The sequence below is a fragment of the Orycteropus afer genome, unplaced genomic scaffold (genome assembly GCF_000298275.1).
Source record: "Orycteropus afer afer isolate SDZICR_OR568_19922 unplaced genomic scaffold, OryAfe1.0 scaffold00175, whole genome shotgun sequence".
In the NCBI taxonomy this organism is placed as follows: Eukaryota; Metazoa; Chordata; class Mammalia; order Tubulidentata; family Orycteropodidae; genus Orycteropus; species Orycteropus afer.
The window spans coordinates 2,038,936-2,065,174 of record NW_006921762.1 but is presented as its reverse complement, the minus strand read 5'-3'; the positions used below and the strand labels follow the sequence as shown (position 1 = coordinate 2,065,174).

Sequence of the window (26,239 nt, the reverse complement as noted above, 5' to 3'; positions counted from 1 at the left end):
CATATGTAAATAGGTAATCCATACTCTGTGCTATGTGAGCTTGGCATCAGTTTATATTTGAAACTCAGTGCACCACTTAAGGGTTCTGATGGTGTAGTAGATAAGGCATTTGACTGCTAATCAAGTCAGCAGTTCAAGCCCACCAGCTGCTTCACGGAAGGAAGGTGGGGTGATCTCCTTCTGTAAAGATTTACATCCTCAGAAACTCAGTGGGGGTTGCTATGAGTCAGAATCGACTCAGCTGCTGCCCCCATTGGGTGACCACGGGCAGCCTTTGGTGTGCTCCTTCTGTTTGTCTTCATGACTACATTCCAAGAGACAGAAGGAGCTTTTGCTTTATTGGAGGAAGAATATAGAATATTTATTCTATATACCTTTTATTATCCTTTTTAGTTTAGACCTGGCCAAATTTGTATGATATTTTTACCTAGTCTGATATTTTTGTTCAAGCCGTTTCTTGATTTCAAATGAAGTGAAATGTAGGGTAAAGATTAACCTATAGAAATACATAATGTGCATTTTCATTTTGGTACTGGCCCTCCGAAAATGCACATTCGTGGATACATATGTAAAATTAGTAACCAGGCCCCTAATAGGCAATTACCAATTCAGAAAATTAAGATTTTATTTTCTATTTTAAGGAGATGAGTTGTTTGCATTGAGGAGAAAACCCATTGTCTTGTGATATAAATCTATCAATGGTTCTTTTTAGGAAACGACCGGCTTAACCTGGCTCTGGAAGATGATATGCTTTTCATTCTTTAATTAAAGAACTACTTACACAAATGCAGTGGAGCCTTTTTAGTACAGCTAATTAATTAAATTCTGTTAATCTCCCAAAGCATAATGAAGGTTATGTTCTTACCTGTTCTAGCTGGGAAAATCCTGGAAAGAATCTGAAACACTTAAACTCTCTTGGGTTTGGGATGCAGATCATATTATAAATACATAATTTCTAATTTAAGAGTTTTATCCTGTCCCATTTAATTAAATTTAGAATGTTTTAACTTCTTTCTTGAGATTAGACATAGTAATTTTTTAAAAATCAAAATGTAATTCAAGCAGAAAGAAAATTATATTCCCTCCATTAAATTTACTCTAAGTTCTTCTTGCACATACTAATTTTTATAAACAGTTGTCTCCTATGCAATTTTAAACTAAACTATTATTGTGAAAATAATACAAACAAAATATTTGAAGCATAATTGTACTTATATAATTTGCTCTCCTGACATATCTAGGAAAATATTATAGAGCAGTTATCACAGGTTGTTTCTGTTTTTATTATGACAAGTGAAGGAATTGAAATTATGTTAAATTTCTTACCTGGGAGTGGAGAGATTAAGATTTCTTTCTTACCAGGTTGGGCCCTTTCTTTTACTCAGGGATGTGAAGATAAGCAGATCCGTCTTTGAGAAAGGTTTTTCTACCAAGGAAAAGAAACATATTTACCCACATCACGGAGAGTGTTGTTGGCTTTTGAAAATATGTATGTTGTGAACAATGTGCTGTTAATGAATACTAATAGAAAAGAGGAGGGTTTTGATTCTACCTGTGATAACTTGATGATAAACTTCAGAAGTTTTTCTTTCTTTTTGAGCTTGGACAGCCTGATGAAGTCAGTGTTGTAGCATGGTGAAGTATGCAAACCCTCTTGAGGCTTCTCAAGCAAATTAGCTTTGAAGGAGCAGGTGGTTTCTGGCCATTCCTGTCTCCTTAGTGGAGGAAATATAATTATTAATTAAGTACATGATAAGTACATCATAAATTTCTAAGTCTGTTTATTGATGATGTTCAGAATTAATTCTCCAAAAATTTGCTTCAATTTTTAGTAGTTTGTTTCCTATTAAAGTAGTGTTACTGAGAAAATTATGTCACACTTATGTTTTTCTATCTTCTGTAATCCAATTGCTTTTTTAAAAAGTTTGATTTGTTTACTAGAGTAGAGCAGGGATCTGCAAACTAGTCTGTGGGCCAAATGTAGCTCACTGCTTGTTTTTATAAATAAAGTTTTATTAGAACACAACAACAGCTATTTGTTTCCTTGTTGTCTATGGCTGCTTTTGCACTACAAGTTGATTAGTTTCAGCTTATGACCCACAAAGCCTGAAATATTTGCTATCTGGCTCTTTACAGAAAGTTTGCTGACCCTCATTCTAGAGTATAATCTAAGATTGTTTTTAAAATGCTGAAAGAAATGCAGTCTGGCTTACCAACTGCCAGTTATTAAGATTTTGTTTTCAGTTTGATATTTAAAATTTTTCTAAAAATTACCAGTAAGATAAAATTGGATGTAATGGGATAGGGAAGGAAGCCTAAAGTTTCAAATATTCAGATTTTCTTTCTCAAATTTTCATTTACAGACAGGGCAGACATTTAAACATTTCATCTGTAGGCATTTGTCTTTGTGTGTCAAATAACTGTCAGCTTAAAATGTGAATATGATGATTATCAACTTGTTTTTGAAAGAGGTACCCAAAAGGAATATGTGAGAGTTGGTGTGTTATTTGTTAATAAAATGGTACTGAGTCTTTTAGGAAAACATTTTCTCCTGACCCTTAAATGTCTTTGAAATGATGTGTCAAGAAGTCAACATAGCAACAGACAACACACCCAAAATATTGAGCTACAGTTAAGAGCTGCCTCATTCCCTATCATTTTTTTTTCTGTAAAACTCAGTTTATTTTCTTTTGATTGCCAGTTCTCATTGCTGTGGTTTCTCATCTTGGAATAAATGATGTTAACCATTCCTTGTCCTGTTCCACCCAAACTTAAGCCCCACACAGACACAAATGAGATGTGGGTTTTTTGTTTTGTTTTGTTTTGTTTTTTGCATTTTTTTCTACCCATCAATCTCATTCTGTTGCCTAAAGATGAACTATTTTGCAGGGTTTCTGACGTTTTCATATGAGGAAGTCCCTTCCACCCAGTTTATTAACATGGTGTAAACAACTCACACCGTAGTTGCTAACAGTTCCACATTTTCATCAGTCAGGCAAACTGCAAATAGCGGGGTAGAGAGGGTGGAGTTTCAGAGTTTCAGTCTTCCTGAGTTGAGACTTGCCCACTGGTTGCCTGAAGTATACTTTCTCCCATCAAGTGTCTGCAGTCATAGAGAGAACTTGGAGCATCTAAGGAAAAACAACAAAATAACATTAACAAATGTCTGTTTTTGTTCTTGCCATTTCCTAATTGTATTAGTTGGTGTGCAATTTCATTGGATATTCTTTTTTTTTTTTTTTTCAATTGTCTTTGTACCAATGATTGAAAACAGTAGTTGGTCTATGACTTTTGAGGAGGTAAGTTTTTATCTATGTATGTCTGTAACATCAGCGTCTGTCTCTTTGGAAAAAAAAATGCAGTATCCTCCTCCCAAAAGTTACTAACCAAACTTTCCCAGGTGAGCATCTCCTAGGCAAGGGGGGAGGGAACTAATGAGGAAAGGTGTCCACTTCTCAGTCAAACGTTGTCAGTTGTGTGACATGGAGGATGTTTCCAACAGTGCAGTGCGAGTTGGAAGGGTTTTACAAGCAGTGTCTCCCGTAGTCTTTTCAGAAAGACAAAGGAAGTGATGTTTGTTTTGCTGACAGACTCTGAGCATTCGACACATCTGCTCCTGCAAGGTTACAGCCTGGGATGTCCCGGGGCTGACCCAGGTGAAAGGGGCTAACTTTAAATTAAACCTCTCTCAGGTGGGCAGCCCTTCCAACACTTCAAAATGGACCTCACAAGGTTACCTTCTCCATGCTAATGGAAATACAATTTTTTTGTTAAATCAGTTTGTTCAGAAATCGATTCTGGCTCCTCAGGAAGGGCTGGCAAGACAGCCAAGTAATGCAATTGCCCTCAGTGGGTTACAGGCAGGTTTTTCTTAGAAAACCTCCATTTCAGTAGCACTGTCTCTCAGTAGCATTCCTAGCACTTGGGAGCACCTCCCCTGCCTCGGGTTCATACTTTGGAGGATGATACTGCATTTTTGGCCCCGTAGCTTGCTTTCCCACTTGTCTGTGAGTGCACAGCAGGAGTCTGACACGTCCCACTGTGCTGCTTGCTTTGCAGACACCAAACTGAAGCTTCTTGCTAAAGCAAAAGCCAATAGGTGTGTTCCCTCAGGCTCTTTTGTTTCTTCAGGACCCTCAGACAAAAAATACTTTCTGCCAGGTCTCTGCGCATCCTCCCCTATCTCGTTAGCTGTGCATCTATCTATAAGGAAGGGTTCAAGTTGCATCTCTCATCTTAATGGGAAGTTGCTAGTTAGAATTACAGCTAAATTACATCTCTTTATTATATAATATAATCCATCAGACATTTATCTCTAATCAATTGTGAAGTAGTTACCTGGGTACATTTTTTAATGTTTTAGACAAAGTACTTTTCCATAAACATTACATGACTTTACCTGGAGGTTGTTTTAACTCAGTTTCAACCATCTGTCTTTGTAACCGGAAAAACTGGTAGCTGCAACATTTTCCATTGTGCCACGTTAATGTCAATTCTAGTTGAGAAAGTTTTTTTTTTTTTTTTTTGCTTTGGAGTTCTGCAGGTAAAATTTCAGTAGAGACAGGACACTTAGAAATAGGTATTGGAGTAGTCTTATCTTGTTCTGTTTTGAAGATATTTACCAAGAAATGAGAAAAATCTCGTCCCTGTGTAAGCAGTCTGCATTGCAAAATATGTTGTGTTGAAATTGTGCTGGGTAGTGGGTATACAGTCTCCTTCCTGGCAATGAAGAAATTTATTGAAAAAGTTTCTGAAACAATGTTTTTATTAATCTAAATTTTAAACAAACATATAGGTTGTCCCCACAAAAGTTATATATATATAATATATATATATATATATATGATAATATATGTATTGTATGTTTGGTTTTATATGTGTATAACCAAACTCACTGCCATCGAGTCAATTCTGACTCATAGCATTGAGTTTCGAAGGCAGTAAATCTTTATGGAAGTCAGTTGCCCCATCTTCCTTCCACAGTGTGGCTGATGGGTTTGAACGATCAACCTCCTGGTTAGCAGTCAAATGCCTTAGGCACTGCACCACCAGAGCTCATATATATATGACATACTATCTTATAAAATATTGTATCTTATATTACTTATATAGATAATACTTTTATATGTAGTTAGAATAAAAGGCTAACTTTTGCACCCCAGAATTTAGGTTACCTCAGCAAAGACTAAAATATTTTAATTGTGTAAGCTGGCTTTTTAAATATATTTTAGTCTCCACTCTTATCACACTTCTATGGGAGCATGAGAGAACAGGAGAATTTGATGAGTACAATTTGTTCCTACAAATATGTATACTGTCTTTTTAGGCACATCTTGAGAAGGGTTTACTGGCAAGGCAGCAGTTTTGAGGGGTTACTATATATATTGGTCACAAAAGAAGATGGAGTATGGTTTACTGTACAATATGAGTTTCTAACAGGAGTGGACTTACAAATATTTCTCATTTTGGCACTTATCCCTTTAGTATAATGGAGATTCTGAATTGCTTTTCATTTAAAAAAAAAAAAAAAAAAAAAACAGTTACAAATGTATTATGTATTCGCTGTAGAAAACTTGGAAACATTTTAAAAGACTACCCACAGTTACCACCAGTAGTCTGTCAGTTTGTGATACTGGGGTGGCTTCCATTTTGCTGTGAGGCTAGAAGCTGTGCCACTGATATTTCAAATAGCAGCAGAGTCACTCATGGTAGACAGGTTTCAGCAGAGCTTCCAGACTAAGAGTAGGAAGAGGGACTTGGTGCTCTACTTCTGAGAAAACTGGCCAGTGAAAACCTTATGGATGGGAGTGGAACACCGATACAGTGCCAGAAGATGAGCCCCTCCGGTTGGAAGGCACTCAAAATAGAACTGGGGTAGAGCTGCCTCCTCAAAGTAGAGTTGACCTTAATGATGTGGATGGAGTAAAGCTTTCGGGACCTTCATTTGCTGATGTGACATGACTTAAAATGACCAAATGTACCAACAATTGTTGGGATGGTACAGGATCGGTCAGTGTTTTGTTCTGTCACACACAAGGCTGCTATGAGTCGGAACCGACTTGACAGCACCTAACAACAACAACCACTCACAGTTAATGTCTGTTGTTTATATTGTTATAAAAATGGAATTATTCAGTTAGAGATATATTTTTTCTACAGAGTAGCGTAAGCATTTGCTTTGTCATTAGATATTTTAACACTGTGTGCAAGTCTGTCATGGATTTATTTGAAAGTATATATAAGTGATTTGGGATTGTTTTTAAATTTATCTTTTTCAAGAACATTTTTACATTTCCCAACTAGCCAATCTATGTTTCCCAAAAGGAAAGATAAGAATGAATTCCATAAGCCTGTTTCAGCCAAAGCATAGGGTCTTCCTTTAGTTTCTCTGGCTGGCCTTGCCTCTTTTGTGATTCTTAGCCTTCCTGAGAGTCTTTATTGCCCTTCTTTAAAAAAAAAAAAGAAGAAGAAGAAGAAAAAGTTAGATTTTGTTCTTTGAAAATAACAAAACACCAAGTTGTTTTATAGAAAATAAAATTAACCTCACACCACCCAATATGCTATGATGTGCTGTCTTCCCATGCATAGATAGATTTGTCTTCTGTTTTGTAGCACTGCTTTGTTTGAATTTTTGCCACCCTTGCAGAAAGCACTGTTAGGACTGTAAATCTGAAAAACAGGAAGGTCTCATCATATTGAAGTCTTTCCTGTCAGCTTGCTTTTGAATCTCCAGCAACTGCTAATAGTAGCAAAGAAAGCACTTTTGGTACTTTGGAATGGAAGACACTAAATTGCTATTCTGAAAATAGATGTGAAATACTCAGTTCAGAATGGTTAGTCAGAGGAGATCTTGCTTCATCAGAATTAATGGCTGGATTGTCTTGACCTTACAACTTTGTTTTAGATTTTTCCTTGGAATTGCAAGGGGATGCATATCAACTCAGTGACTTATTTTACCCAGAGTCCTTTATTCTGAGGTTGAGAGAACCAAAGCAAACATTTAGAGACATTATTGTAAGGACTACTGCTTTCACCAACACAAAAATCAGGTTTCAGAAGAGTAAATATATTCTTATACAAGGAAGGAAAATGTCTGTTGGTACCAAAGGCATCAATATAGGTGTCCTGATTCTTGATTTAGTACTCTCAAATATACTCAATTAATTTGAACTCTTATCTTGGAAAAACAATTTGAAGAAATGTCTAGAGATTGCCCTCTCATCCATCTCTACTGTGTCCTGAAGTTTCCCTTGAGGGACTATTGTGCATGTTACAAAAAATTGCATCTGTTCTAGGTCCATATGAAAACCTCACAGGATTGGGGGTGTCTTTGGAAATTTTGCTATTTGTGACACATTTTCTACAATGAAGTGATGTCGGGAGGGTATAGATTCACTGTGTTGAGTTCTGCATCTGCACCGCTCGCTTACCTCACCGTTGTTTCCCAGACAGCAGTCCTGCCTTCCTGTGCCACTTCTGCCTTCTCCTTTTACACCCTTAAAAGTTCACTTTGTTGTTGCTTGTTTTCCCCCACCAATTCCATTTTGTTTCTGCTAGTATGGCCAGGCACTAATGCCTACCTGTGGCTGTTGCTTTATTCCTGCAGAGGGAGAACCGGAGATTACAGGAAGCCAGCATGAGGTTGGAGCAAGAAAATGATGACCTTGCCCATGAACTTGTAACCAGCAAAATCGCTCTGCGAAATGACTTGGACCAGGTAAGCTTATCATTCCCTGGGTAGAAGTAAGACTGTGACGACCTCTACAAGGGCAAGGATCAAGTTGCACTCACCTTTATTCCACTGGGGCTTACTCTGCAGTTGACACTGTGTTGAGTGAGCTGCTTGATTGGTGAATGGCAAGTGGGGAGGAGAGTGTATGTGCTGATTTTAGAGGGTGAAAAACACGAGCCTTTCAGAAAGTTTTAGGTCATTTCCGAGCAGCATGGGTGTCGTATTTTTTTTTTACCCTTCCAAACTTCTCTGTTGTCTCTCCTTTTCATCTGTACTTTTCCTAAACCAAGGGCTGCCTGCATAATTACCCAAGAATATCAGTCATCACAAGTATGCTCCAAACCAAACCAAACTCACTGCCATTGAGTGGGTCCCAACTCATAGCAACCCCCATTGGGTTTCCCAGGCGGTATCAATACGGAAGTAGGTTGCCCCATCTTCCTTCCACGGATTGACTGGTGGGTTTGAACCACTAGCCTTGTGGTTAGCAGTCAAATGCCTTAGGCACTACACCACCACAGCTCCTTCACAAGTATACTAATGCCATTGCAGTACTGGTAGACACTTTACTTTTTGTTTCAGTAAGTCTTAGCTACAATAAATATAAAGATTTTTTCTTTTTTTTTTAATGCATTTTATTGAAATATAATTTATGTACATTGAAATACACAAAACTAAAGTGACATGAGGAGCTCTGCTTACTCTACCCTCTCCACCCCTCCCACCCCTGTTAACCAACAGAGAATGTTTCCTTCCCTATATGAACCTTTCCTTGACTTTAAATGTAAAGATTTTATATGAAATATATAACATTCAGATTTGTGTATTGTTGGATTGACAGACACCTTATTGGCTAAGACCCAAACTTCCTAGATGTGACTCCTAGTGCCACCACTTACTAACCTGCAACCTCAGGCAGTTCTTAACTTGTCAATAGATATAAAATAGTGGTGTTGTGAGAATAAAATAAACTAAAACATTTCAATAGTAAGTGTTCAGTGATTGTTGGCTCTTGCTAGGAAGACCTTAAATTAATTCCTCCTTGCTTTTTTCAACAGAGATAACAACCTTAGAACCCCCTGTTTTCCATTGCTAGCATTTTCACAGGTAATTGGCAATACGAAATAAGTCGTGTGCAGATTTAAAATCATCCTTCTATTTTCTGTTTTTTAATAAGTTAGTATTTCCAGTAGGTGGTTCAGGGTCAGAAAAATTGGGTTCCAGACTGTCGTTGAGTCTGTGAAAGCAAGTCATTACTGTGTTCTAACTATGCATGGACAATATTTACAAGACAAATTCATTATTAACATAAATCTGCTTGAATGCACAAAATAAAAGGATGGCTGAAAATGGTTCTTACCACAATTCCCTTTCTGTTTATACAGCTAGTTTTGTAGCTAAAAAGTTTCCACAGCAGTAAGCTGGGAGATAAGAGCAGTGTTAAGGAAAACTGTGCTACAGGAAAAGAGGGGAAAGCTGAGAGAGTCAGCACTAAATGAAATTTAAAAAACGAAAACAAAACAAAACTACGCTGCTCAGGACACATATGTAGAAAGCAGGAAAAATGATATATATATTTTTTTAATCTGGGCCTTTTAACCACAAACCCCATTCCACTAGCTCACTCAAAAGTTGTTGAAAGTGTTAGAAGGAAAGTATGACTGAACCTTTCAGAACAAGACTGTAGTGGGGTCCTCATTTGATCAGGGCCAGACACAACCTGCCCCTCAGCAGTTACACTTTCATATTAATGACATTATAGTAACAAGTCGGATATACCATAATAAAGGCTTGGTTTCAAATCACCTTTCCAAATTGCCTTGACTCACATTTGATTCTGCCATTTTGAATCTTTTATTCATTATTCATTTTCTTAAGATGACTTGCTAAGTGGAAAAAAACAAGTTAGATTCAGTGAAAATGCAATAAAATAATCTAACAAGAGGTGTACATTGATACATTTGTTTGGGAAATTAATTTAGTAGCATTTACCAAGTCTTTAAAATGTTTAAAATAACAATAAAGGTAAATATTTACTGAGTACTTTGTATGTGGCAAACTCTATATTCAGCATTATCCCATTTAAGTCTTCCTGATTCAGTGAAGCAGGTATCGCTTCAATCCCCAATTTTATAAATGAGGAAACTGGCACATATGTATTCTGATTTCAGATTTGCCTAAGCAAAGTCAGGGATGTGGTCACACTTGCATGTACAAGGATATTTACTGCAGCACTACTATTAAAAGCCAAAAAAACCAAAGAACGTATATGTCCAATAGTAGGTGAGGAGTAGTTAAATGATTCTATGGGCAAAATATTGTATGATACAGGAAGCATCAAAAGAAGATGGAAGGAATACACAGAGTCGCTGTACCAAAAAGAAGTAGTCGATCTTCATCCATTTCAAGAGATAGCATATAATCAAGAACAAATGATATTGAAGGAAGAAGTCGAAGCTGCGCTAAAGGAATTGCTGAAGAACAAGGCTCCAGAAATTGACGGAATACTCATTGAGATGTTCCAACAAATGGATGCCCCACTGGAGGCATTCACTGAGTTATGCCAAGAGATTTGGAAGACAGCTACCTGGCCACCTGACTGGAAGAGATCCATATTTGTACCCATTCCAAAGAAAGGTGATCACACAGAATATGGAAATTATCGAACATTATCATTAATATTGCACACAAGTAAAATCTTAACTGAAGATAATTCAAAAATGATTGCAGCAGTATATTGACAGAGAACTTCCAGAGGTGCAGGCTGGATTCAGAAGAGGACATGGAACGAGGGATATCACAGCTGCTGTCAGATGGATCTTGGCTCAAAGCAGAGGATACCACAAAGATGTTTATTTGTGTTTGTGTTTTGCAAAAACATTTGATTGTGTAGATCATAACAAATTGTGGATAACATTGAGAAGAATGGAAATTCCAGAACATTTAATTGTACTCATGAGGAAATGGTACATAGACCAGGAGGCTGTCATTCAAACAGAACAAGGGGACACTTCATGGTTTACAACAAGGGAGTGTGTCGGGGTTGTATCCTTTCCCCATACTTATTCAATCTATATGCTGAGCAAGTAATCCAAGAAGCTGGACTATATGGAGAAGAATGTGGCATCAAGATTAGAGGGAGAATCATTAACAACCTGAGATTGCTGATGACACAACTTTGCTTGCTGAAAGTGAGGATGACTTGCAGCACTTACTGATAAAGATTGAAGAATACAGTCTGCAGTATGGATTATACCTCAATATAAAGAAAACAGAAATCCTCACAACTGGACCTCTAAGCAGCATCACGATAAATGGAGAAAAGATTGAAGTTGTCAGAGACTTCACATTGGTTGGTTCTACAATCAATGCCAATGGAATCAGCAGTCAGGACATCAGACGACATATAGCACTGGGCAAGTTGGCTGCAAAGGACTGCTTTCAGTTGCTGAAGAGCAAAGATGTGTCCTTGAGGACTAACTAAAGTGCACCTGACAAAAGCCATGATATTTTCAAGCCCTCATATGCATGTGAGAGCTGGACAATGAATAAGGAAGACCAGAGAAGAACTGATGCATTTGTGCTGTGGTTCTGGAGAAGAATGCTGAAAGTACCATGGGCTGCTAAAAGAACTAACCAATCTGTCCTGGAGGAAGTGCAGCCTGAATGCTCCTTGGAAGCAAGAATGGTCAGACTTCATCTCACCTACTTTGCTCATGTTGTCAGAAGGGACCATTCCTTGCAGAAGGATGTCATGCTTGATAAGGTGGAGGGTTGACGAAAGGGGGGGAAAGGCCTTCAACAAGATGGATTGACACAGTGGCTGCAGCAAATGGGCTCAGTATAGCAGGGATTGCGGAGCTGGCACAGGACCTGGCAGTGTTTCATTCAGCTGTGCATAGAGTTACTATGAGTCAGGGATGACTCAACCGCACCTAACAACAACAGTTAAATGATAGGAAGAAAATGACATAACGGTATTTTAAAAACCACAGGTTTATGTGTGTATAACTGCATCTAAGTTGAAAAAGATGTTAGATAGAATGGGGCCATCTGGTTGGGAAAGAGAATAAAATATATCTATATACCAAAATCAAAAACAAACTCACTGCCATCAAGTTAGATCTGATTCACAGAAACCCCTCCTTGGGTCTCCAAGGTGATATTACCTCGGAAGTAGATAGCCCAGTCTTACCTCCGAGGAGTAGCTGGTGTGTTTGAACCACCAGCCTTCTGGTTAGCAGTCAAATGCTTTAGGCACTATGCCACCAGAGCTCCTAGGAAATACATCAAAATGTTACCAGCAGGTCTCTTTTTGCATAAAATAAAATCTAATTTTTATATTCATCATTATACTTTTGCATTTTCAACTATTTATTATTTATAGGAAGACCTTGAATACTAAGCACCCTTGGCTAAGTATTAATACACATTATAACATTTTTTTCCTGGGTGAACCAAACAGTGCTGGACTACTAGCCAAATAGGTTGGTGGTTCAGAGCCACTTTGAGGCTCCTTAGAAGACAGGGCTGGCGATCTGCTTCTGAAAGGCCACAGCCTTAGGAGCCCCACAGAGCAGTTCTGCTCTGCACACATGGGGGTGTGAGTCGGAGTCAACTCAATGGCAGTTCACAGCAGGGCAGCTTTGTCATAATCAGAAACAAAATGATTTTTAAAATGAGTTTACCACCGAGGGAATGCTTTTCTTGGATTAGTCTAGAATGACTACAGTTAAGAGTACTTTTGCAATCATTGATTATTGAGTCTGGGTACCTCATGTGGGTACCAATCAATTCAAAAAAGATTCCTTCATTTCTTCCTTCTCACTTCCCTTCTTTCTTCCACATTAATACTTTTCTTTTCTTCTCTCTTTTTTTTTTTTTTTTTTTAACAAATGAATTAAGACCTGGACCCAGCCTTTTGAAGCGTATTATATAGATGACAGAAAAAAACAAAAGCTGCTATTGCATGCACATCAACTCCTAACTTCCAATGTTGCAGTTTCTGCCTCTGCAGGGCTTATTTGCCTCTCAAAAAGCAGTCCCTGCAGTTTAGGTTTCTTGCCCGCCCCCACAAGTCTTCGAAGAAGGGCACAGCCAGGGAGTTAAGACACCAGCTTTGCCTACCTTCACCCAGTTTGCCCCATACTTTTCCATTCCCAGTTTATCAAAAATCAGATGTCTTAATCAAAACAGCAAAACTTTGGCAAACATTATAGTCAACCATGAAAGCAGATTGTATTTGAGACAATATGTAAAGCAAACAAACACTAATTAGGTAATTAGGTACTTTTTCAATAAGTCATTCCTTACCTTTGTCTTTAACGTTGGTTCCCAGCTTCCTGGGCATCAAAGGCTCTTCCATTTTCTCTTCCAGAAGCCTTCCCTTTTGACAACTTGCCCTCTCTCAGACTCCTTAAATAGGGCTTCTCGGGGATTCAGAAGGAGAAAAGACAGCATCGCTATTTCAGTCTCTCTTCCTGCCTGCTTTCAGTCCCCCTTCTTGTCCTTCCTTGTTCCCAAGGAGCAAAAGAGAAAACATACAGCTAGTACTTGCCACTGAGGGCTGTGTCTAGGTTCCCTCTAACAATAGCAAGTTCTGTACTAGACCAGATAGTACATAGGCTAGATAGAGAAGTATTTTGTTCTGTTTTAAATTGAACAACTAGCTTTGCCAGTTCTTCCAGAAATCATTTCTGAAAGGCCCTGACCTCTAATATTAGAGCTGAGCCTTTTGATCAGGTTGTCAGTTTAGGTATGATCAAATCGCACGTTGCAGTGCCTGTCTCAGAAGCCTTAGATGGCAATTACAAGTTACAGTATCAATCAGATGTTATAAGATGTTGGTAAGAGATTCAGAGACATTGTATCAATAATGATAATGTTCAACTCAGTGTTATTATTATCAAAATCCAGTGAAGGTTTTACCATTTGGATTCAGAGATAGAATTTGAATATCTATCTGTTTGGTATTACATTCCTAGACCTTCATTGAATATTAGTGATGATATCTACTTAGGTGAGGTATAAATATTGACAGTGCAAAGATACAGAAGACCATTTTTAAAGGGTTGTTGTTTTTATGTGTCATTGAGTCATCTCCGACTCATAGCGACCCCTCCTTGGGTTTCCAAGGCAGTATCACTACAGAAGTAGATTGCCCAATCATCCTTACGAGGAGTGGCTAGTGGGTTTGAATCACCAACCTTCTGGTTAGCAGCAGTCAAGTGCCTTAGGCACTATACCACCAGAGTTTTTAATGGGAAGACAAGGGGACACTACATGGTTTAAAATCAAGAAGGGAATGCGTCAGGGTTGTATTCTTTCTCCACACTTATTCAATCTATATGCTGAGCAAATAATCCGAGAAGCTGGACTATATGAAGAAAAACGTGGTATCAGGATTGGAGGAAGAATCATTAACAACCTGAGATATGCAGACGATACAACTTTGCTTGCTGAAAGTGAGGATGACTTAAGGCACCTACTGATGAAGGTTGAAGAATACAGTCTGCAGTATGGATTACATCTCAACATAAAGAAAACAAAAATCCTCACAACTGGACCAATGAGCAGCATCACAATCAATGGAGAGAAGATTGAGGTTGTCAAGGAATTCACATTGCTTGGTTCTACAATCGATGCCAACGGAAGCAGCAGTCAGGACATTAGACGACGTGTAGCATTGGGAAAGTCAACTGCGAAGGAACTCTTTCAAGTGCTGAGGAGCAAGGATATCTCCTTGAGGACTAAGGTGCGCCTGACACAAGCCATGATATTTCCAATCACCTTGTATGCATGTGAGAGCTGGACAATGAATAGGGAAGACTGAAGAAGAGTTGATGCTTTTGAGTTGTGGTGCTGGCGAAGAATGCTGAAAGTACCATGGACTGCTAAAAGAACTAACAGATCTGTCCTGGAGGAAGTGCAGCCAGAATGCTCCTTGGAAGCAAGAATGGCCAGACTTCGTCTCACCTATTTTGGTCATGTTGTAAGAAGGGACCATTCCCTGGAGAAGGATGTCATGCTTGGTAGGGTGGAGGGTCGACGAAAGTGGGGGAGGCCTTCAACGAGATGGATTGATACAGTGGCTGCGATGATGGGCTCGAGTATAGCAGGGATTGTGGGGCTGGTGCGGGATCGGGCAGTGTTTCGTTCTGCTGTGCATGGGGTTGCTATGAGTCGGAAACGACTCGACGGCACTTAACAACAACAACAAGTTATTTCAGATGTTGTTCTCTTTTAATAAGCAGAAGGTTGCTCCTACTTCACTACTTAACAGAGAGGGATGCCTTTGGATGAAGCTTCCTGTGAAACTGTGGCTTCCTCCCATATGGGACCCACATCAATCGCTGCAGATGTCAGATCTGATAGCAACAGAAATAGTGAGGTTGCTATACTTTGACCTAGTGAAGATTATTCAGCAGGAAATGTGTAAATGAAAATAGTAGGTCATCGCAGCATAAATATTTAGATGTTTATTAACAATTAGGCTGACTTCAAAAGATTATAGAAAGCTAAAATTATTGGTAAGTTTTTCAAGAAACTGAACTTAAAAAACAGATTTACTTCACAGTGTTAATATTTTTAAAGGATTCTTTTCACAAAACGGAAATTGCTGGGGGTACTTACTGTAAGAAGAGAATTCATTGCAATCTTACTTAGTAGCAGGGCTGTTGCTCAGATAAAGACCGTTCTGGGGTAGGACCTGAAGCAGTTACAGCAGCTCTAAGACTTGAGGGACATCCAGCGGGGGGCTCTCCCGTCTGACTTGCAGCTCTGGGATTCTCAGTTTTGAGCTCCCATAATCTTCATCAAATATGTTAAAATTTATGAAAACTTAACTTGCAACCTAAGTGTTGCATTTTTTGAGATCTGCCTCTTATTTTAGTGTGTTCTTTTGCTGTGCAGGTTCCCCTCACCCTAAAATCTAATACATCACAATAAATTTCAGAGTCTTTAAAAGGATCTTTTTCACCTTGGCTATCTAGCAGTTGAAAATTACCTGATAACAGTTATAACCACTGGGATATGGGACATCAGCAGCTTTAAGATAGTGAAAACAGAGAAACTGGAGCATAATTTCTTTGCCAGTATCCAGCATACTGCTGGTCAGGCCATCTGGACATGTGGAAGATAAGGCGAAACACAGACAGAAGGCAACCTGGCCAGTTTTCACGATACTTGGATAACATTTTGCTGCTGACAGCCAGAGGTACCTTCTTCAAATAGCTGCCTCTCTTCTGGGTCTGTGGTTTTCTCTGCTGAACTCATCCTGTGGCCCTGTGCTATTGCCATGTCTGCGAAACACAGTCTCTTCTGCACTGACTTAGCCACATCCATTCATTGCCCCAATACTTAAGGGGAGTGCCCACTCTGTGCCAGGCACTATGTTTGGTAGTGGGGGTATAATGATTAGCAAAAGAGCCCTCATCTGTGTCTCCTGGAGTTTACAGTCCTGTGGCAAGGCAAATCACATGTTTAATTTGTTATTATAGATTGTGCTAAATGCTGTCAAGGAAAATAATGAGAGATTTAAACAGGGAACTAATTTAGATCGGGGTGAACTGATTTAGTAATGTAGGGCTCAGGAATACTGCTGTGTGGGCATGCACTTGAAGCTGAGACCTAAAAGATGAGGTGAGGGGCCTAAACTGTAAAACATACCCATTATTGTTATTGTTAGGTGTCATTGAGTCAGTTCCAAGCCCTCGTGACCCTGTGTACCACAGGACGAAACACTACCCGGCTCCTGCACCATCTTCCCGATCATTGCTGTGTTTGAGCTCATTATTGCAGCCACTGTGTCAATCCATCTCTTTGAGAAACATCCTCTTTTTTGCTGACCCACTACTTTACCAATGTCCTTCTTCAGGGACTGATCCCCCCGATCACATGTCCAAAGTGTGTGGGATGAAGTTGTTGTTGTTGTTGTTATGTGCCGTCAAGTCGGCCCCGACTCATAGCGACTCCTCCTTGGGTTTCCGAGGTAGTATCACTATGGAAGGAGATTGCCCAGCCTTCCTTCTGAAGAGTGGCTGGTGGGTTTGAACCGCCAGCCTTCTGGTTAGCAGCCAACTACGCTACTAGAGCTCCCAATTAAGTTAAATGTACCTACCATGTTAAATATACACACAGTGCTTTCATCATTAATTTTGCCTCTGCATTCAAGTTAAAACCAGAGTTCTCTCTGAGGTCTTCCTGGCCGTTCTAGAAATATGGTCTTTTCTGTCTGGACTCTTGGTCTATACTTCATATTTCCTCATGGCGATCTGACCACTGGTTTCTGGTCTTAATTTCTCCTCACAGTACTTGCTATCCTGTGTGAGTGGCTTGTGAGTCAGTTTACCTCAGCTTATCTGTGAATTTTCTCACCTAACTGTTGTCCAGAGATCAGCCTATCTGCTCATCCTCTTTGAATCCACCCCTGAGTACCACCACCCAGAAGCTTCTATATGAGGCTCTACCCCTTCATCAGATCCATGTGTACAGTTTCTCAGTGAGTTACTGATATGACATCTGAGGAAAATGTGTAAGAGCCATTTAGAAAGAGCAGGGACTTTGATGTCATTCAAATCTAAATTCAGATCATGGCTGTGATATTAAATGTGTGACCCTAGTCAGATTATTTAATCTCTCTAACTTCACTTCTGTTATCTATAAAATAATTATTGTGTGAGGATTAGAGATAATGTATTGTATGCAAAGTGCCTGGTATATAGTTGGCATTCAATGAAAGCAGTCATCCCCAAGGCAAGCCAGGAGGGAAAAGAGTGGCTTGCAGTGATACTGGAACAATAACTGAAGACTGGGAATGGTCTGGAGGAAATATGCACATGCCTCCTTCACCCTCTTTATATTGTGGTGTGCCTTCATTTGCAGGCAGAAGACAAGGCCGATGTGTTGAATAAGGAACTCCTCCTGACCAAACAGAGGCTGGTAGAGACTGAGGAAGAGAAGAGAAAGCAAGAGGAAGAGACTGCCCAGGTAAAAGGTGTATGTGGGCTTTTCTTTACATAGGTAAATTGGTAGAGAGAAGATTAAAACTATAAAATAAACAAGAAGTAAATGTTAGTAGCACTGAGACTCAACAACTTCTTTTGGAGGTGTTAGAAGAGGAGGCAGCCTTTCTGCCCTTGAATAGCTTGTAGGAATCTGCCTTAGCTGAGATGTCTAGCAAGAGTGTGGAGTTTTCTCTAAGTTTAGTAACTTAGAATTATGATCTAAGAGCTTTGACAAATCTGCGAATTTCATGTCGTATGTCCAGGATAATTGACTTCTCTGAAGTCATTTATCAGGACTGTTAAGCTGAAAACCTGCGGAGATCTCCGCTGGGAGTCGCCACACAGCCTCTGCCTCCCTCAGTTATGCTTAATTTTCCTGACTTGTGCCTTGGAAGAAGTGCCAGTGTTCCTGGCAGAGCACTCAAACATTATATTTATTCCCTGTGGGTATAAAAAGAAACCCCTGTGGGAACCAGCTCCCACCCTTCAGTCTGTGTGAATTTTGAAGCTAATCAGCTGGAAGATACCACTGTTACAAAACGAAAACCAAACTCACTGCCATCAAGTCAAGTAGGTTCCAACTCATACCGACCCCTGCTTGGGTTTCCCAGGTGGTATCTCTACAGAAGTAGATTGCCTGCTATTCCTTCCTAGGAATGGCTGATGGTTTTGAACTGCCAGCCTTCTGGTTAGCAGTCAAATGCCTCAGGCACTACACAGGGCTTCCCAGCCTAAGGGGTTGGAAGCTCCCCCTTCTGTGAGGAAAAAGAGGCGACTTCAGCCATGATCTCCATCCCTAACAGCACCAGTCAGGAGGCTGACACAGTTTAGATTTTTCTCAAAACTGAGTGAAGTCCACTGGCAAAGGAGTATTTGATTGTTACTAATGTAATTAACTTATAAAGGGAAGAACCTTCTTAAATCATGATTATTAACTTACTATTTTAATGAATGTTATTCTGAGACATCAGTAATGCTAAATAAATAACAGAGCACAAAGCGTTTTAAAGGCCTATGCATATCCAAGAACTGGAAAAGTTCTAGTAAAGCTACATGTGAAGGAGGATTGTGTCATTATAAAAAGTATTTAGTGATGTCTTCCTCCAATTAGAAAACAATGAACTGAATCATTGGCATTTCTATATGGCCCAATATTTTTTCTTACCAACTCAAAATTTGTCTGGGGTTGACAATCTAGTTTTTAGTTTATCTAGGCCTGTTTGCTTTTTTCTTTACCTCTTGCCTTCATTAGGCCACTTCAGTACTTTAGGTGGAGTGAAAGCTCTTGTCAAATGAATGTTGGTTAGTTACTCATGTTCTCCCTGTCCCACAGTTCCACATTCATATAGTGGCCCTTGAGTATTGAAACCTAAAAGGGGAAAGGATGTGACATTTGCTGAACACTTACCCAGTATGTGCCAAAAACAATCCAAGAAGCTTGGCATTCTCCATATGTGTGTGTGTGTGTGTGTGTGTGTATTTGTTGTTGTTATGTGCCATCGAGTCAGACCCGACTCATAGTGACCCCTCCTTGGGTTTCTGAGGCAGTATCTTTATGGAAGTAGATTGTCCCATCTTCCTTCCGAGGAGTGGCTGGTGGGTTTGAACTGCCAACCTTCTGGTTAGCAGTCAAGTGCCTTAGGCACTACACCACCAGAGCTCCTATCTATCTATCTATCTATCTATCTATCTATCTATATTCTCCATTGTGGTACCCTTATGAGATAGGAATTATTCTCATTTATCAGATGAGGAAACCATGGCTTAAATAAATGAAACCTGCTCAGGAGTCTCTCCACTAGCTAAGCCTTTCCTGAAGTTCATGTGGCATTATCATAGGAGGGTTATTTTTATGCCAAATTATGTAAGTTAGAAAATAGACTAAACAACTAAGTTTGAATAAATATAATCTACAAATTGTAGAGGATCAGCGTAAAAGGGGAAGGCCCTCATGAAGATAGATTAACACAGTGGCTGCAACGATGGGCTCAGGTATAGCAAAGATTGTGAGCCTGGCCCACAACAGGGCAGCATTTTGTTCTGTTATACGTAGGGTTGCTGTGAGTTGAAGCCGACTCAATGGCACTTAACAACAACAACAACAACAAATTGCTTTTAGAATGTAGCAGCTATAAAGACATTTAGAAATCTTCTAGTGATAAGGAACCCAATTATAAATTATACCAACTTATGAATTAGCCAATAGAGTACACCCTGTTAATAACTTGGGATGCTGCAATACAGAATCCATCTATTTTTTCTGATTTTGTGCTTAAAGGTTAAGCAGAGTTAATTTTTGTTTGTTCAAAAATTGAAAGAATTGAATTTTTCCTTTTCATCTGCTGGCATCTGAGCTCTTAATCACCTTAACCTTCCCCTGCACCTAGAATTCTAGAGTCCTAGGCCACAAAAGTAACCGTGGTTCTAAGTGTGCACTTAGAATTTAACATTGAGTGACCATAACAAGTACCTGCATTATGTGTGACCATAGCTCCTTCTAAAGTCATTTACTTTGGTCCCTGAATTTCCTGTCCTTCCCAAGAACTTTTACTTCATCTTCTTCTGTCTCCAATCCCAAAAGCCTCTTCTTCCCTACCTTAAGAGAAGTAACAGCAGTGGCAGTAGCAGTCTATGAATGGGCCTACATTTTTTTTTTTTTTTTTTTGCACCACTAATTTGATAATATAGGAGCTCTGGTAGCATAGTAGCTAAGGCACTTGACTGCTAACCAGAAGGCTGGCGGTTCAAACCCACCAGCCACTCCTCAAAAGGAAGGTGGGGCAATCTACTTTCGTAGTGATACTGCCTCCGAAACTCAAGGAGGGGTCGCTGTGAGTCGGGTCCGACTCAACTGCACATAACAACAAACAAAAATTGATAATATAATGTCAAGAGTAATAGTATATGCAATGTTTCCTTGATGTTTTTAGATCCCGATAAGGGTAAAGATTCTGAATGGGATACATAATTACTAATATGTTAATAAAATAAGTAGTTGGCATAGCCATTTTATAATAAGATTGTTCATATACTTCACAGGGAAAGAGTGAAATTTCTGCATCTTTGCAAAGGATTAGGTTTTTCAAATTATCAAGAGGTAACTTTGATGGGAAAATTCTGTATGGTCATGGTTGTTTACATTGTCATTGACTATGAATCAGGCAGATGTGAATATATATGGTTCTCAAAATTTATTAAGATTTCAGCTGAACCCTGACTCATCCACACTCTTTCTAGCTAAAAGAGGTCTTCAGGAAACAGCTGGAGAAGGCAGAATATGAAATAAAGAAAACTACAGCTATCATTGCCGAGTATAAACAGGTAATATGCCACTATGGTTTTTGTTGCTATAGAAGCTGTTTTTTGTTTTTGATTTTCTTTGGGGAAAAGACATTTTTGTGTTTAGAATTTCCAGAACAATGACTATAGATCCATTAAATTTGGTGGCTCACTGTCTGCTCTGAAATAGACTGTGGGTGGACATCCTTGCTTTTAATTGGGAAGTCTGACTGATCAAAGCAATACGTTGGTTGTTTATAATGTTGGGTAGATGAAAAGGGACTAGCAGCCTTATTATTGCCATTGGGATCCTGTCTCTGTCCTTCTCAGAAGCTAATATCCCATAGATCACAATAGTAGCTTTTGTGTCTTTACCAAGGACTAATGTTAAGTGACTGTATTAAATAAATAGCAAAGGGATCAGTTTATCGTTTGCAGTCTCAGGACAGAATGTAGAGCCCTTTGTCCCACATGGTAAGTGTGGTCTTACCCACTGCAGGCAACACTAGCAGGAAACTGACTATCATACACTGTAAAATCCTGTTTCAAAGGGCTCTATGTCTTTGAGGATGTTCCTACCCTCTCCAGGGTGGTCCCAGAAAGTCCTCATTCCAGCTCCAATGCTATCTTCTTGTCCCACTTGGTCATGCTGGGAACATGGCAAGGACTCCATCTACTCCTAAAAAGACCCTGAGTAGATTGATCCAATTCCAGGTTTCTAGAATTAAAGGCACCCTATACCATCTTCTGATCCAAAGATTTCTCTTGGATCTCCTGCCTCACATAGGAGTTTGAAATCTGATGCTCAGTTTGTGTTATTGTTGTTGTTTTAATGTTTTACTTTGTTTTCCTTAAAGTGAAATGTATGTTCATTGCAGAAAATTACCCATTACCCACTACTGTGAAGTTGAAATGCCCCATACCGTTTCCAAGGCTGTAATCTTTATGGAAATGATTTCCACATCTTTCTCCTGTGGAGCGGCTCATGGCTTTGAACTGCTGACCTTTAGGTTAGCAGCTGAGCATTTAACCACTGAGCCATCAGGGCTCCTGGTAAAAAATGAGAAAAGTATGAAAAAACACAAAGAAACAAATCTTCCTTAATCTTGCCAACTAGAGGCAATATTGAGTATAAATTGCTGCTAGTTAAGTAAAAATTATTGTTCATACTGTTTTTTGAAACTAACTTTTAGTTCACTTCATATATTATCGATCTTTTTTCATGAGGATTCCTCAGTTTCATGGAAGATTGCTTAAAAACAAGGCTTCAGAGATATCCTACTCTTTTATCATAATCAGCCAGTGTTTACTAAACGCCTGCTTAAGGCTTAATACTTTGGACAACAAAAAGATAAATTAATGTGGCTCAGTTTTTCCCCTTTAGAAGCTGATATTGTAATGAGGAGATAACACCTGTGCATAAATAAGAGGAAAGGGGACTTAGTACATGTGGGAAATGAGGAGACCCTGGAGAAGGGATGATTGGAGCTGTGACAAGGCTAGATGAGATTTGGATATATGGAAATGGACAAGGACAGGATAAAAAAGAAAAGGAGATGGGGAGATGGTACAAGAAGGGGAACAGTATATGCACATAGCATGGAGGTTGGGGTGTAATCAGAAAAGAGTTTGGCTTGGCAGGAGTTTTGAGTACAGCAAAGAAGAAGAGGTGAGTTGGGGCCCACATCAAGCAAGGTCTTCAGGGCCACGGTAAGGAGGATTTTATTCTGTAAGGTAGTAGGAGTTGGTTAGCAGGAGAGTGGCATGGTCAGAGACATAGTATTGGCACTAATCTGTCTCTGTGAGGTTTGTAGAACCAGGTGGAGAGATCCACAGGCAAGGATGTAGACCAGACCAGAAAGAGGCTGGCACTAGTCCAGGTGAGAAGAAATGAGTTCCAGAACCAAAATAAGTAGTGAAAATAGAGAAGATGGAGAAGCAGAAGGTAGTCGTTTCTTGCTAGACAAGGGAAATGACTGAAAGTGACCGTGAAATTTTGAGTTTGGGTAGGTGGGGGGAGGAATAGTTAGACATTAGCCAATACAAGGAACATGAAAGAAAAGTGCTGTGTGCAAATGCATTTTTTTTTTTTTTCCATTGTCACACTGGGTCATGGGCAGCTGCCATATGTGGCACTCTTCAAATAGTAATCCTTGGGACTATTCTTGAATATTACCTAGCAAACATGTCAGGTAACATAAAAGACAACAGACCCATCTGTTTGAAAATAATTAGAATTTAAAACTTAATCTAAATGTATCCTACAGTTGGAGTTGGCTTTTACTGGCTGCATTTCAGAGTGGTTTGGTTTAGTTTGAAAGGGTGTATTGTTCACAAAAACTAGTGGAGAGATTGCTTCTTTTTACAGTTCTATTACATTAATTAATTAATTAATTAACTAACAGTCCTATTAATGGTTCCCCAAGGTTGGAGCCAAAGATATTGGTGACTGAACTCAATAAGAAGGCCCTGTCCTTTAAAGCTATTTTTGGGTAGACTGGGTTTTTTTGTTTTGTTTTGTTTTGTTTTTTATGTTTTTTCCTTAAAGTTTGTTTTGATAACAGTTTGTTTTGATTTTAGCCCAGATTGCCTTTTAAAATCTGCCATTCCCTAACCAGTTTTAATTTCATTTTTCTAAAAGATGACTATTTTAGTCAGTGGATTTGAACATTCAGTATTTTTTAAACAGAAATTTGTTCCTTTGTACCTGTTCCTAGTACTTGTCAGGAGCTCTGGTAGCATAGTGCCTAAGGCACTTGATTGCTCACCAGAAGGTTGGCGGTTCAAACCCACCAGCCACTCCTCAGAAGGAAGGTTGGGCAATACTACTTCTGTAGTGATACTGCCTCGGAAACCCAAGGAGGGGTTGCTATGAGTCGGGGCCGACTTGATGGCAAATAACAACAACAACAACAGTCACTACGGAAGTAGATTGCCCCATCTTCCTTCTGAGGAGTGGCTGGTGGGTTTGAACGCCAGGCTTCTGGTTAGCAGTCAAGTGCCTTAGGCACTATGCTACCAGAGCTCCTAATAATAATAATAGACCTTATTTATTGAGCACAGGCCAGGCACAATACTTACCTTTTGCATAACATTTTCCACTTGATTGTCACAACATTTCACACATTGGAGAACTGAGACTTAGAAAGATGAACGAATTTGCCCAGTCACACAACTAGAAAATAGTAGAGCTGGACCAGCCTGAAACTCCAGCACCTAAGCTTTTAATTTATATGCTGTGTTGCCAAGCCACTTGATAATAGTGTCAGTCTGTGTTATTTTTTAGCCGTTTTAATGTTGCTTTTTTCACTCTACCACTTCTTAAGGAAATTTCTATGACTGTAGACAGGAGACGTATCTAGTTCAGAATTCTTTTCATCAGATTCCCAGCATAGCACCTTCCATGAGGTGAATACTAAGCAAAGGTTCTGTAGATGGATTCTGAGGTGAAATCAGGAATTCACTGGAACTGGTCACAGAAAGAAACCAAATTTATTCTATGTCTTTTTTCTACCAGTTAAGATAGAGATGTGCTTTACCATGGAACCCTCTTGGGCTTTTTGCTGCTCATTGCAAAAGTGATTGGCATTTGCAATACTGCTCATTTGCAAAATTTGTTCTAGGATCAGAGATGTTAATACATGAGTTGATAAACAGTTATGATGGTGTGCTGCAAGTCATTCTATTTTCTAGTAATTAAACTCTTTTTTTTTTTTTTTTAATCCTTAGATCTGTTCCCAGTTAAGTACTAGGCTGGAGAAACAGCAGACAGCCAGCAAGGAGGAGCTGGAAGTGGTAAAGGTAAGGAAGAATGAGATAGCTCTATGATATAATTTCTCCCAAACTCATACTTAGTGAGTACCTGATAGAGGGTCCCATTGTATGTTGCTTCCACAGCAGTATAGCTTGTAGATATCATGCTCTCCATCTGCCTTTGTTTTGGAGGATTTTTATGGGAAATTCTGGACCTCTGTTCTAGGCTCTCGGTGGCCCTCTTCTCTGCCAGCTGAAAGGTAATACTCCTGTAAAATGGGGCAGGCTGTCAGAGGCAGGTAGCAGGAAGGGTGTAGGAATCAACTGTGGTCAAAAGAGGCCTTGAAGCCATGTAGCTTTTTTCCTCTTCTTAGATGTGGAAACCTGGGAGCCTTAGCATCCTACATCTAACAGTCTCTAAAATGGATGTGGCTTCATTTTGGGATTCAGTAGAATCATCGTTTCACTCTTGAACACTAAATACCATGGGCAACATAGAATTTGGTCGGGAAACATGAATTTAGTAATTGACTGATTGTTCAATTAAATTATGAGATTTGTTTTGAAAGTGTATTTGTCACATTTACTTACATGCTGCCCCCTGGTGGTAAAGCTCATTATGTTAATGCTAGTGGTGTAGTGCCTAAGGCATTTGACTGCTAGGCAGAAGGCTGGTGGTTCAAATCCACCAGCTACTCCTCAGAAGAAAGATGGGCCAATCTACTTCTGTAGAGATAACGCCTTGGAAACCCAAGGAGGGGTCACTATGAGTCGTATCCAACTTGATGGCAGTGGGTTTGGTTTGTTTGATACTTGAAAGAAGGCAATGTTGGCACAGTAAACTCTTGGGATAAGTATTACAGAAACCTGACATTATTCTATTTGAGCATATTTGGTGTTCTAACCTTCATTTTGTCCTCCGTAAAAAAAAAAAAAAAAAAAGATAATATTACCTGCCTCATAAGATCATTCTGAAAATTAAATAAGATAAGGTATACACGTATTCTCCCACTTACAGTGGGATTCTGTTCTGACAACTCCTTCTTCTGTCAGTTCTGACGTAAGTCAAATACCTTTTTTTTTAGTTTTCATTATTGTTGGCTTTTATTATCAGTATCTTTATAAATCTAATCTTTGTATTTGGGGTTGGTATGAGAATGACAACATCAGCAAATTTTGTGCTGCAACATTGTATGTAGTGCATATTACTAACAATAAGATATGCCAAAAAAAAAAAAAAAAAAGCAAAAGTGGGTATTCGTAAGTACAGTTCATCATAATTTGAATACGTTGTAAGTCAGGGACTACCTGTATTATATGGGTTCTCCATGAGTTGGAATCAACTTGATGGCAACTGGTGTTAATATAAAGTGCTTACTGAGACTATGGCCCCTAGTTGCCCTTCAGGTCTAGAATTGAACCCACAACTGTGGTTTCCAGCCAAACAAAGTACAGGCATGTGAGTTAAACA

At 39.2% G+C, this 26,239-nt stretch overlaps 1 protein-coding gene across 1 annotated transcript in view; it reads left to right on the top strand.

The window, feature by feature from the left end:
* Window positions 1-26,239, top strand: part of RABGAP1L (RAB GTPase activating protein 1 like) — a 920,113-nt gene that overhangs the window by 889,458 nt on the left and 4,416 nt on the right. Inside the window, exons 20-23 of the mRNA XM_007947094.2 lie at window positions 7,607-7,717; window positions 17,615-17,719; window positions 20,974-21,057; window positions 24,745-24,816. Of these exons, the coding sequence (XP_007945285.1) occupies window positions 7,607-7,717; window positions 17,615-17,719; window positions 20,974-21,057; window positions 24,745-24,816 (372 nt within the window). The remainder of the gene's footprint in view (window positions 1-7,606; window positions 7,718-17,614; window positions 17,720-20,973; window positions 21,058-24,744; window positions 24,817-26,239) is intronic.